General features: G+C 35.4%; 1 protein-coding gene across 1 annotated transcript; it reads right to left on the reverse strand.

The window, feature by feature from the left end:
- Positions 1–11,821: 11,821 nt before the first annotated feature.
- LOC128219998 (tripartite motif-containing protein 45-like) lies at positions 11,822–12,774 on the reverse strand. Its single transcript, XM_052928225.1, has one exon. The coding sequence runs from the start codon at positions 12,676–12,678 to the stop codon at positions 11,848–11,850; it is 831 nt and encodes a 276-aa protein (XP_052784185.1). The 5' UTR covers positions 12,679–12,774; the 3' UTR covers positions 11,822–11,847.
- Positions 12,775–14,108: the final 1,334 nt, after the last annotated feature.

Genomic DNA, 14,108 nt, shown 5'->3' on the forward strand with positions numbered 1-14,108 from the left:
AGACGCCAACTTACGAAAACCCAAACGATAATCAATCGAAATCGTTTTGTTCCTTTGGTGAAGTATTTGAATAAGGTGAAACCACATCATATGAATTTGCTGAAAATAATTGTGAATACTGCTATGTCAGACATTCGTTAGATGCAATAATTTGTGTGGAAAATACAAATTGAACTAACAAAAAACGGCTAAATCTTGCTGACAGCCTAATGGCAGAGCTTGTATTAAGATATGATTGTTAAATAACATTGAACAAAATAATGAAATAATATCAACAGATCTGAAGAGCTGATCAACTCTTATTCAAATAAGTGTTGATGTCGTTTTGAAAGGGAAATAAATAAATTTTCAAATATGTTGTCAGACTATATATTATAAATAGCATTTTTCGAACTTAAACTAATCTTATAATTAACCATGCCCCAATTTCTCGAAACTTCTTAAGTCCCTTATAACAGGATTAAGCTAAACTCACTATTTTTGTAATTCTATAATATACGTTATATTTACTTCTTTAAAAGTTTTTATAAATTATATAAGAAAATTCTGTATGCTTATTGGTAGAAACCATTTTTTCATTTATCAAAATCATTATTAGTATGTATTTTGGCTAATTGAAATAAGCAACTTAAGCCTGTTCAGCTTAAGAAGTTTCGAGAAATTGGGGCCATGTGATTAAGATAAATCACACACTAAGACGCAGATCATGATTTAAATAAATCACACCCTAAAACATGATTAATGTTACCTGAGACGCACATTTAGACATCAAGATTTTTTTTTGGTGTGGAAGGAAGGATTTATTCTTACTTAACAACATTTTAAACATAACCGTTTCCAGCCATTTCCTATAAAAATTCAATATACCAACAGCCCAAAGGTTAATCAACGATGAACTAGAAATGTTGTTTTCAAAGCGCCGCCTTCGAAAACCAATGTCTTTCCTTGAACTGGAGCTTATTTGAAGCGAGAGTTTAACTGAAGGAAGGGGTAAAATAGCTTGTACATTAAATTTCTTCAAGTATTTTTGAGTAAGTCTGGACAAATGCATTATACAAAACAAACAAGGGGAGATCACTTTGTAAATATGAGTCCCAAAGTTATAAATCTTGTAAGGTGCAAAACTTTCCATCACCACCTATGCATAATATAAGTTTTACTTAATTCGAACTCCTTTGAGTAATCTTTTAAGTAAGTGTCTTGAAAAAGGATGACTTATGAGAAACAAACAATGCTAGTTAGTTCTGCAATTAAGTGCACCCAGAGTTTTTCTTGCAGATTGAACAACATCACATAGCTATCTGTCTTTGTTCCATATTTCAATAAATTCCTTATTGTATTTTTTTATAAATGAACATTTAAATATTCTGAAGGAAAATGCCCCGGAGTTATGATTAGAAGAAGAAGAAGAAGAAGAAGAAGAAGAAGAAGAAGAAGAAGAAGAAGAAGAAGAAGAAGAAGAAGAAGAAGAAGAAAGGAAAAGAAGAAAGGAAAATAAGAAAGGAGAAAAATAACAAGAATAATGCCATATACAGTGTTCCCCCTTTTAGTCGAAGGGGAGACATAATTAACATAGCATAAGAAAGTAACTTTGAGCATGTTCTGACCAAACATGTGTTGCAAGTATATTAAAACTTAATGTAGCTTTTAAAATGTTCGACTAATGCTGCCGGTATTGCAAGTATTGTGAAACTTAGTGTATATTTAAACTTGTTCTGACCAATATGCTCATGTTGGAATTATATTAAAGGCTAAGGTAGTTTTGAACATGTTCTGACCAAACATGCCCGTGTTGCAAGTATATCAATACTTAATGTAGCTCATAACACGTTCTGACCGAACTTGTCCGAGTTGCAAGTATATTCCAAGTTAATGTAGCCTTAAACATGTTCTGACCAAACATGTCCGTGTTGCAAGTAAATTAAAGGCTAAGGTAGGTTTGAACGTGTTCTGACTAAACATGCCCGTGTTGCAGGTATATTAAAGGCTAATGTAGCTTTGAACATGTTCTCATTAATCCTCATCGAAATATAGGATAGAAGTAGATACTGATGTGCCAAACGACTTCAGTGTACTGTAATATAAGATGCAGTGCAATGCAAAAATTATGTCTGTAAGTCCCTTGATTGCTTGTCAGTGCCCGCACATTTCAGTTACACATAGACCCCTTATAGGCCGAAAATCTAAGGCCAAATTCTTGACCATGTCTTTAATTATAATATCATTTGCAAAGAAATTGTGTGGTTTGTCCGTATGCGTATACAAGAATGCAAAAAAAACAAATGAAACTTGTGAATACATCATTATACTGGTGAAACTTATTAATCTTCGGATGTTTAATTTTCCTGCATTACTTTTTAAAAGCAATTTCGTAAAACTGTTTGTGATTTAATTTTTAAGTGTTTTAATCAAGAAAACTGCATAGTTGTTTCTGTTCATATTGCATTGCATTCATTTCTTGACCGATAAAAGAAAGTATTTTGACCCACATATATTCACGAACCCGGTCATTATTCTTTTGAAAAAGTGACTCCATTTCAGTAAAATATTGACTACATCTTGACAATAATGACTCCTTACGTGTCTATAGATTAGTGACCCCAACCAAACAGAAACGAGTGTATTATATTGTAGTAAAATATATATTTGATCTACAGTTTTGGGGTTTTAAAGGCTTGTGCTCCTAATTGTTAGTACTACAGCTGGTGCTGCTGCAGCTACTACGTCTTTAGTGCTGCTGCTACTATTTCTTTGGTGCTGCTTCTGCTGCTTATCTTGCGATGGTAGTTCTATATAAAGGGATTTAATTTTCATCAGCGTGATGACCCTACATTTATTATATTATAATGATGAAGCCACGAAGTAAAATGAACCCTTAGGCCTTTTTTATTTAATTATATGTTTTACGAACGGCGAGTTGTAAAGTGTCGTAGGAGGAGGAAATAAAAATAAAAATAAAATTACATTTCTGGTCGGGAAAAAACACACAGAAAAGCAAAAGCTATGATGTATCCTCTATGATTTTCTATTTTGAAGTCAAGTCAATATGTAAGTGTGTGCACATTTGTTTTTGTTTTATCTGACAAGTTCACTTCATATTTTCATTAATCACTCTTTATGATTGTAAATGCATGTTATAGTAGACAAGTGACATAAAAAATCAACTATTTTCGGTAAATTTATTTGCCATTTAGAGTTTTAGGAATCGGCCATCACTCCACTGTGTTGTCTTGGCTGCAAATTGTCTGATACCAATTCACCAACCATGTCATTGTTACAGTTAGCAAAAGAACTTTTGTTTCCCTCTATGCAGCGACTATTTCACCAGGAACTTGTAAATCAACTGATTATAGCTGTCTGATAAAACAGAAGCTGTCTATCCAACAGTGATTCAAATAATACTTATTGTCCATCACACATTCTGTCCAACATGCAGTTCAAACAAAACTGGTGGTCCAACCAACACTTCCGGTCCAACCATTTATAGTTGTTCAACCAACACGTATGGTCCATCCAATAAAGCGGTCTAGTAAGCAATAGATGCCCAACCAACAATAGTGTTTCAACAGGCATTAGCTTACATCATGTTGCTACCAATCTAGCAGCCCATCCGATTGTAGTGATGTTCTTCATTGAAAGTAATGATCTCAGTAGATAACATCAGCATATTTGAATCATATCTGTAAAGAAAGGAATGGATCATTAAAAGTATATTTTTATAAAAAAAATAAGTTACTCTCAGACTTTTTTTATGGATGGGTTTTTAGACAATCTGGACCCCGATTTAATTCCAGGCCTGGGTGTATGTGACTAGTCCAGTGGCCATCATAATGTTTAAACATAACTAACTAGTAACAAATCATTCAGAAGCTGAGAACACTACAAAGGTGACAGCATAGCATAATTACTCCAAATAATTTTTTATTACATATTTATAAAACACACAGAGCAGTATAAATATCATAATTTATTTTTATGATGATCTATATATATATTCATTCATAAGACTATTACATAGTTATACTGTACCTGGTAATGTACATACAGATTCCTCATTATAGAATATGACTGACAGATAGTAAAACAGACTAATTTATTTGTGTTTATTTTCAAAACAAATGTTTTAGAATAGATGAGAATTATTTGTTCTTAATAATACATCCAATAAGAAAAGTAACCGCAGTTTTTTTCTGAACCATCTACCCCACCCACCAGAACTAAACTGTCCAGGTAAACAGTCAAGCGATTTATAGCTCATGGCATTCAAATTATATCACAATAATGTAATATAAACTCATTTAAATGACAAATCTAATAAAAATAAATAAATAATAACAACCTGGACCGATAATTAGTCCATATTTATCGCTGTTATATACTTCGTTATAATCCGGAAATAAACCGGAAGTCACCCTGCCGCAAAGGATCAGGGTGAGCTAAAACCCGGTACCAGGTATCGATATCGAGAAAAGCCATTATCACAGTTAATGTTACCAGATTATGTTGATTCCGTGTTATTTAAAGTATGCATTGGCTGTCAACAAGCAATTTATAACGGACCGTGGATACTTGGATTTATCATCTGATAATAACCCTGATATCGACATAATCCGGTATTAGAAAGTGATACCGGATACGGGGGATACCAGGTACCGGATACCGGGTTTTTAACACCAGCCTGCAAATCCGATGAATGTTTTTCATAGGCTTAAACTTTTTCAGAAGTGTTTACACCAATATTTTTACAACTATTGCGATGTCCTCTGCTTTAAATAATTTACCGCGATAAAGTTTCATCGGCGGAAATAAAAAAAACCGAAATCACAATTTTATTTTTATTTCCAAAATGAGTTGTTTTGAGCGGCGGTGTTCGTAAAACATAGAATCAAATAAAAAAGGCCTGACGAAGAGTTTTGACATCGAAAGAACAACTGCCCGCAATTAGTTTACTTTGTGTACAGTGGTGGTAATACTATCACCCGGAAAACGATGAAAAGTATGAACCGGGGGTCACCTTCTCTACTAAAGAATAATGACCGGGGGGTCGTGATTCTAAGGTGTCAAAATACATCCTTACACCGTCCAAATCCTGACAGCCTCTTATACAACAACACCGTCATCAAATTGTTAAAGCAAACAACAAAATCGAAGTTAAACGGGTTATGTAAATATTTAGATGTTGCGGAAAATATAGACCGTTAAATTTGCACATGATGAATACAAACTTTAAACATAAGTGAGAGGTCTAGAGAGCTAAATAGCTGCACTCTCACAGATTTATCGTTTTTACAACTCTTTTTTTAAGTCTCGGAATGAGCCAATTCTTGCGTAAATATATGCAAACCAGTAATTAAAGACTGCTGACAAAAGATCAGATCGCAGATTTTCATATTTCTGTTCGAAAATTAATGATTTATGGCTAAAAGCGTTACCATCGGTTCAAGAAAAATGCATAAAACATCATTTTTGAGCTTAAATATAAAGATCAGCGATCTATTTTTTTTGTCAGCAGTCTTGTTAAACAGGTTTACATGCATTTTCGCACAAATATGGCTTGTTCCAAGACAAACAATTTGTAATGTTGTCAAAACGTTTAATCTGTGAGAGTGCAGCTTTAAGATATAAGGTTATGATAAGGTGTTTTAGGGTTCATTTGCCGGCAAACTTGGGTTGGATACGGAACATTGTGCCCCTGTCCGCTAAACATGAAGCTAAAGTTCACAACCACAGGAACACATGATGTGGTATTTCCTTCGATACAATTGATATCTGGAAGTCAAAGGCACATACACACGACCTCATGATGTGGTACTTCCTTCGATACCATTGATATCTGAAAGTAAAGGCACATACATACGAACTACTGATGTGGTATTGCCTTTGATACCATTGATATCTGGAAGTAAAGGCACATACACACGAACTAAGAATGTAGTTTTCCTTTGATACCATTGATATCTGGAAGTTAAAGGCACATACACACGAACTCATGATGTGGTATTTTCTTCGATATCATTGATATCTGGAAGCAAAGGTACATACACACGACCTCATGATGTGGTACTTCCTTTGATCCTATTGATTTATGAAGGTTAAAGGCACATACACACGAGCTCATGATGTGGTACTTCCTTTGATCCTATTGATTTATGAAGGTTAAAGGCACATACACACGACCTCATGATATGGTATTTTCTTCGATACCATTGATATCTGGACGTTAAAGGCACATACATACGAACTAATGATGTGGTATTTCCTTCGACACCATTGATATCTGGAAGTTTAAAGCACATACACAGGACCTCATGATATGGTATTTTCTTCGATATCATCAATATATGATGGTTAAAGGCACATACGCACGACCTCATGATATGGTATTTTCTTCGATATCATCAATATATGATGGTTAAAGGCACATACACAGGACCTCATGATATGGTATTTTCTTCGATATCATCAATATATGATGGTTAGAGGCACATGCACACGACCTCATGATATGGTATTTTCTTTGATATCATCAATATATGATGGTTAAAGGCACATACGCACGACCTCATGATATGGTATTTTCTTTGATATCATCAATATATGATGGTTAAAGGCACATACACACGACCTCATGATATGGTATTTTCTTCGATATCATCAATATATGATGGATAAAGGCACATACACACGACCTCATGATATGGTATTTTCTTCGATATCATCAATATATGATGGTTAGAGGCACATGCACACAAACTCATGATGATGTTTTTTATTCGATACCATTGATATCTGGAGGTTAAAGGCACATGTTCACGAAAACAAGCGCAAGTAAATATATGGATACACATTTGTTTCCCATAAGACCCATACACTGGTTAAGAAGAAGAACATATACCTTTGTTATAAAGTCACTGTGTGAGAGGCCAGAGAACCCACGACCACTTGCTCACATAGGATGTGCTCTGATTATTCGGGCCGATTACTCGCCTCCCCGACGCACGTTTAAGTAACGTTACCGTGACCTCCGATCTGGAACCCGTCCCCGAATTTCCAGGATAGAGAACAAGGTCTATAAGATCTCGACAAACCTTGGGTACATATTCAGTCACTGACTCCGTTTGGCGCCAAATGTTACCGGGTGTGAAAAACGTGCACCAATACCGGTGTTCAAACCCGGGACCACCTCGCTGTCAATGCGACTGCAGTACGATTGAGATACGAAGCTGCGTACACACCTTCATAACACCTGGATAGGTAACGTTGCCATGACGATCGTAAATGACCGCCTGGAACCGAATTTGTTTCACTTCCGGAAAAGGTGCCTCAATAATTATAATGAAACTAACATGTCCTTGAATAATAACCCTTATACGCGCTTTTTCCATTCGGAACTCATCGGCCATTTTCCATCGAAAACAACCTCGGATGTATGACGGTACATCAGTAGAAGTAGTTTGTAAATTTTGAATAATTGTATTCATTATTTGTAGTGTTTTAACAATTATGTTGTATATCTGAGGTTAACATGATTGCAAATGAAGGAATTATTGCACAAATCATAAGATTCCCAAGGGTAAAGTCATAAACTGTTAAATTAAAATTACTACGCTATATATTTGCACCGTAGTTAAAATGAAAAGGTTCCTGACATTATAAACCGTCCATATACATTCGAGGTTGTTTTCAATGAAAAACGGCCGAGGCGTTCCAAACGCGCTTTTTCATGTAATGTCCATATCAATCTTTATCTGACTAACCGCCAACATTGCACGTACCTCACATATTTCATCGAGAATAAATACTTGTCAATAATATGATTTTAATATTTAAATGGGATTGAAACTTTCGTGTTAGATTTAAAGAATATTTTAACTAACTGCATTCATTAATGAATAACTTTGGAAAACAGCTGATATTTGGGGAAAGGTAAATATCCCATGCAGTGAGACGGCTTTTTTAAACTGGATATGAGTCATAACCTTTCTAATTGATACGCATAAATTAACTTCCTCTTTATAAGTAAACATGTCAACAATCTTTTTCCTTATCAATTGTTTTCAATTTCAATTAACAATACAAATGTGTTTGTTTTAGCTCGTATATAAAGTTGTTATTTGAGTTAAAATATTATTATTAAAAATACATATATCGGAAAGCCATGGCCTCTCATTAATATGAAAACTAAAAACACCCAAAATTACATTTATTTTCTGGATTTAAAAGAACTCACACTTTTTAGTTCAGTTTATTTATTTCATATTCTATTCGATTATCAGAACATCTGGTTTTTAGTTTCCTTTACAGGCGCATGTGTTTAATTCATATCATGTTTAACACATTATTTAGGTTCAGATAAAAAATATAAGCCTTTTTAAATGTTTTTTAATTGATAGCTACGTGCCCATATATTCCACAGTTAAAGTAACGCCAAAATGATATTTTATTTATCTGTACCTAAATCATATGCATTTTCTTTTGTTTTAATTATAAAATTCAAGTAAGTTAAATACAATAATACAATAATACATTAAAACGTATATATATATATATGAGAATATCGTAAGAGGACATCCAATGTTAATTATTAAATTAAAACGTTTACATACAGGCATTGATGGTATCGTAAAAAAGATTCATTCAACGTCCTGAAATAATAAACAAGGCGTTTTTAATTGTATATACCAGTCATCATCATCATCATCATCATCATCATCATCATCATCATCATCATCATCATCATCATCATCATCATCATCATCATCCACCACCACCAGCACCACCAAAATCTTCGTCATCATCATCTTTAACAACAACACCACCACAACTACTTCGAACACCAGCTTTATCGCCATCAGCAGCAGTAGCGGCTTCATCATCGTTAATCATCATAACCATCATCATTTTCTGTAGCAGCACCACCTCCACTATCACCACTATCACCACCACCAATTGAGACGCAGCTTTCTTTAATCGCAACACAAGGAAACAACTCAAATAATATTTACATATTTCTATTTCAATAACTTCAGTATCAACCAAAGCAAACATACATCTCAATATTCATAGGTAAACTAAAGCAATCAATATTCATCTCACAAGCAAACATGTAAAAAAGAGTGACGATATTTCAAACAAACATCCTTTTTACACTAGAGCAAGGAATGATAAAATCGTGAAGCATGAATAACCTTACTGGCGGAAAACATGACAGGATTGGAATTCAGGGGTAAAATCAGGAGCTCAACATGAGTGAAATCAGGAACTTAACAGGAGTGAAATCAGGAGCTCAACATGAGTGAAATCAGGAGCATAACATGACTGAAATCAGGAGCTTAACATGAGTGAAATCAGGAGCTTAACATGAGTGAAATCAGGAGCTTAACAGGAGTGAAATCAGGAGGTTAACAGGAGTGAAATCAGGAGGTTAACAGGAGTGAAATCAGGAGCTTAATAGGGGTAAAATCAGGAGGTTAACAGGAGTGAAATCAGGAGCTTAACAGGGATAAAATCAGGAGGTTAATAGGAGTGAAATCAGGAGCTTAATAGGAGTAAAATCAGGAGCTTAACATGAGTGAAATCAGGAGCTTAACATGAGTGAAATCAGGAGCTTAACAGGAGTGAAATCAGGAGGTTAACAGGAGTGAATTCAGGAGCTTAACATGAGTGAAATCAGGAGCTTAACAGGAGTGAAATCAGGAGGCTACCAGGAGTGAAATCAGGAAGTTAACAGGAGGGAAATCAGGAGCTTAACAGGGGTAAAATCAGGAGGTTAACAGGAGTGAAATCAGGAGCTTAACAGGAGTAAAATCAGGAGGTTAACAGTAGTGAAATCAGAAGCTTAACAGGCGTAAAATCAGAAGCATAACATGAGTGAAATCAGGAGCTTAACAGGAGTGAAATCAGGAGGTTAACAGGAGTGAAATCAGGAGCTTAACATGGGTGAAATCAGGAGGCTACCAGGAGTGAAATCAGGAAGTTAACAGGAGGGAAATCAGGAGCTTAACAGGGGTAAAATCAGGAGGTTAACAGGAGTGAAATCAGGAGCTTAACAGGAGTAAAATCAGGAGGTTAACAGTAGTGAAATCAGGAGCTTAACAGGCGTAAAATCAGGAGCTTAACATGAGTGAAATCAGGAGCTTAACAGGAGTGAAATCAGGAGCTTAACAAGGGTAAAATCAGGAGCTTAACAGGAGTGAAATCAGGAGGTTAACAGGAGTGAAATCAGGAGGTTTACACGAGGTAATCAGGAGCTAAACAGGGATAAAATCAGGAGCTTAACATGAGTGAAATCAGGAGCTTAACATGAGTGAAATCAAGAGGTTAACAGGAGTGAAATCACGAGCTTAACATGAGTGAAATCAGGAGCTTAACAGGAGTGAAATCAGGAGCTAAACAGGAGAGAGATCAGGAGTTTATCAGGATTAATATCAGGAGCTTATCAGGATTAAAATCAGAGCTTAATAGGAGTAAAATCAGGAGCTTATTTGGATTAAAATAAGGACCATATCAAGAGTGGAATCAGGAGCAAATAGTTTAAAAATATATAATTTATATAGGCTTAGGATATTTCACTGTGCAAAATTGCTAAATGAACAATATAAAAGATGTTCTCCGACATATCAGTTTATTATTTAAATGATAACGTTGAATTAAGCTATAAGTAATGCTATAAGTTTCATCATCTTTCAATCAATTATATTTAGAAACATATTTATCTAATAAACATATCAATACAAGACAAATAATGGTCGTTGTTTCAAAAATACATTGTATAACTACAAGAATCTTATTCACAAACTGTTTACATAGAATGTTCAAACATAAATTTATATTATTTTACTTTCATAATAAATTATACAAAACGCTGGTATCTTGACAAATAAACTTTTATAATATTATTTGAAACAGTTTCATTTTTCTCACGCCACTCACACTGTTGGTCATGGCCATTTTCGAGCCATCCCTGGACACGGCAACGGCGTACGGATAATCCATGTCGACGTCACATGACGTCAATATATCACCGTCGGGCGATATCTGGATAACTGACTTTGTGTTCATACTGCAGACAAACACGGAGGCATCTGGGCCAACACATGCGCCTGCCGGTTCTCGTATCCGGTCATCTTTAACCTCCTCGCCCTTGCCGGATACGGTGTTATACATGTAAACTGTGTGAGCAAACCTGTCAATTAGAACAAGCATATCCCGGGATGGTATGTAGGTACATTTACTAGCATCATGCTTATACGTCTTTCCAGGAAACCTCACGCTGTAAAAGTGACTCTCCTTGCCGTCCACGTCTATCACCCTGGCAGGCCGCGGGTCGTAGAATGTGCTCACTACGAACGTGCGGTCGTTGAGGTGACAGATGGATAAGCATGTGGTGGACGTGTTCAGCGTCTTCATCAGCGTGATCGTGTTGTTACTGCGAACTGTCAGCAGGCAGATGGTTCGGATATCTCCGGAACTTACGGTTACTGCAATATTGTTATCAGAGTACGACGTTACGTCTTGTGGATTCGTCTTAAATTTATAAAATGTGTCGAACCTCTTCAATGTTTCACTTAAGATAAAACATTTGCAGTTGAATTGATCCACGGCAACAATTTTCCCGTCCGGCAGGAAGTCAAGCCCAGTAACAAACGGTTCCATCTGGTCGTCCCCTGTCTTCACGAGCTCAATGGTTTTCAACAGCTCTAGACTCACCGGCCTTTGTTGGTTTGTTTGTTTTTCGTCTATAGAGTGTTTAGCTGTCTTGATTACATCGTCTCCATTTAATGATTGTGTTTTTGGCTCTTGTGTTTTATTTAACGAAAATAATGCGACATCAGTAGTTTTTATTTTTTAAATGTTTTCGATGATTTTTAGTCCCACTAAGGCGGTGTAGTCAATCTTCAACAGAGTGTTCAGTGTCTGTGCTGCCTTGTATTGCGTTCTTTTAAGAATGTGGTTTAGAATGAATATTTCCGTTTCCGTTCCATTCTCGCGAACACTATCTGACATTGTCAAGTGCGTGTCGAGTTCTTTCTTCAGGTTTTCAGCCGCATTTCTCCTCGAATTTAGACGTTCGTCTTCCTGTGTGTTATGGTTAGCCATTTCGCTGACAATTCGCGCCTTGGCTTTCTCAATTTTCGTTAATAAGTCTTCCTTGTAGATGGCAATTTCTTTTACGATTTCTTCAACTCGCGAAACATTGTTCATTTGGTCCTTCTTGCATTTCAGGATAACATCTGAGGCAGTTGCAATGGATTCACGTATGTTATCCCTTTCATCATCTTTCACATTCTTAGCTACCTTCGCTATTTCGTGGACGTCGTCGCATTTTCGATGGTGAGCAATTGCACATATCTCACAGCATAAATCGCTATGATCTTCACAGTAGAACATGAACGCTCGTTTATGTTCGCAACACTGATCCAGTCCCCTCATATCGACATTTGAATTGACACATGCGTCTAGGGCAGCCACAATTTGATGTCTATCTACGTTTTTCATGTGCACCTTGTGAACATCACAGCAGTCATCGCACATATATATATTGCATGTTTTACAAAACAACGAAGCCACCTCTGACCTGTCCCGATGACGACACGGCTCACACTTGCTCCCGATTCTACCACCGGCGGCGTCACTACCACATTCCTCAATGTTATCATCAATTTCTCCGGTAGCCATAGTTTTTAATTATTTATAGCCCTATTCATTAATAAAACAAACATAAACCTTCCGGCAGGTGAAAAATCCGTCTACTTTCGATTTAGGTATGTTCATCCAAGGTAGATATTTTAAACCCAAATCCACCTACTTCCGCCGTAGAAATATTTAAAATGTGTCTTAAGGACAAATACTTGATAAGCGCTATTATATGACATGTTTCATTTAACATTTAAATGGGTCAGATAATAACTTTAAAATCTGCGTGTAAAGTTTGAACTTTAGTATTGATCGTTTTTAATATATTTAAAAATCAGGAGGAATATGTTTGCTTTGTCTTAACATATCGGTAATAAAACATAAGTTAATAACATAATCTGTTTAATGAATTTCTTTTTTAAATCATTTTGAGTTAACATTAGAGAATCCAGGGGGCACAACCCGCCCCTTTAAAGCATCAAAGTTTACTTTTTATTTTAACGTAGATGAAAAAAGTTATTAAATACGCCCTAAATGCACTTGACATTGTTTTAAAAAAATTAGGGAATACCCCAAAACCCTCTTGCCAATACTTTAAACCAAATAAAGTCAAATCCTGGATCCGCCCATGATTTATCCATGCAGGTAAGTTTCTATGATGTGGATTAATAACAAGATAAATACTTTTGGAGAGCTGTAAGCTATTTGGCCAATGCCATTAGTTTTTGTTTTCTTCACATTATGACCCCAGGGGCAAAACTTCACGTAATGTTGTAGAAGACCTCTAGTCGATGCCACACATTGAAATATCAAATCTGTTGGTCTGGCGGTTTTGGACAAGGAATTTATAAACCTGCACTCTCAGAGAGTGACAGTTTTGACATGTTTTAATTTTTTGTCTTTAAAGTGACACTCTTATTCAAAATCAATACATAAACATGTATAAAATACATCATTTTTGACTGATAAACCTTTATCTTCTTACATGTACTAAATAACACATTTATGGAGAATATTAATTACTGTAAGCAGATTGTAACCGTGTATTTAATAGCAGAATCCGCAATAAATAGTAAATGATTGGTGAATGCTGAAAGATTTACTGTGATCTACTATAGTCTCATAAGGTTGAAATACAGTGTTTTAAGCTCATTTCTTTCAAAATAAACTCAGTATCCTACATAAGAACCATTGTTTTCGACATTTATTCATCTTTTTTTGGAATATTAAACAATATTTTAGTATTATAATAGTGATATATCTTACTTGGGAGTAAGGGTGCATCTTTAAATCAGCTGATTTTGGCATCAATGCAATCAATTCAGTCATATAAGATAACTCACAATAGAAAATATCTCAAAACGACCGAAAAATTCTAAATTTCATTAAAGCGTTTGTTGCGTTTTTAGCAATAAAACATCAATTTTGGACCATAAATATTAAAAAGTGAGATCTTATCTTATGTCAGCCTT

This window comes from Mya arenaria, chromosome 15 (genome assembly GCF_026914265.1).
Source record: "Mya arenaria isolate MELC-2E11 chromosome 15, ASM2691426v1".
Classification (NCBI taxonomy): Eukaryota; Metazoa; Mollusca; class Bivalvia; order Myida; family Myidae; genus Mya; species Mya arenaria.

Bases quoted from the DNA above. Each gene is read 5' to 3' on its own strand.
- LOC128219998 (XM_052928225.1), bottom strand. From the start codon at position 12,678: ATGGCTACCGGAGAAATTGATGATAACATTGAGGAATGTGGTAGTGAC.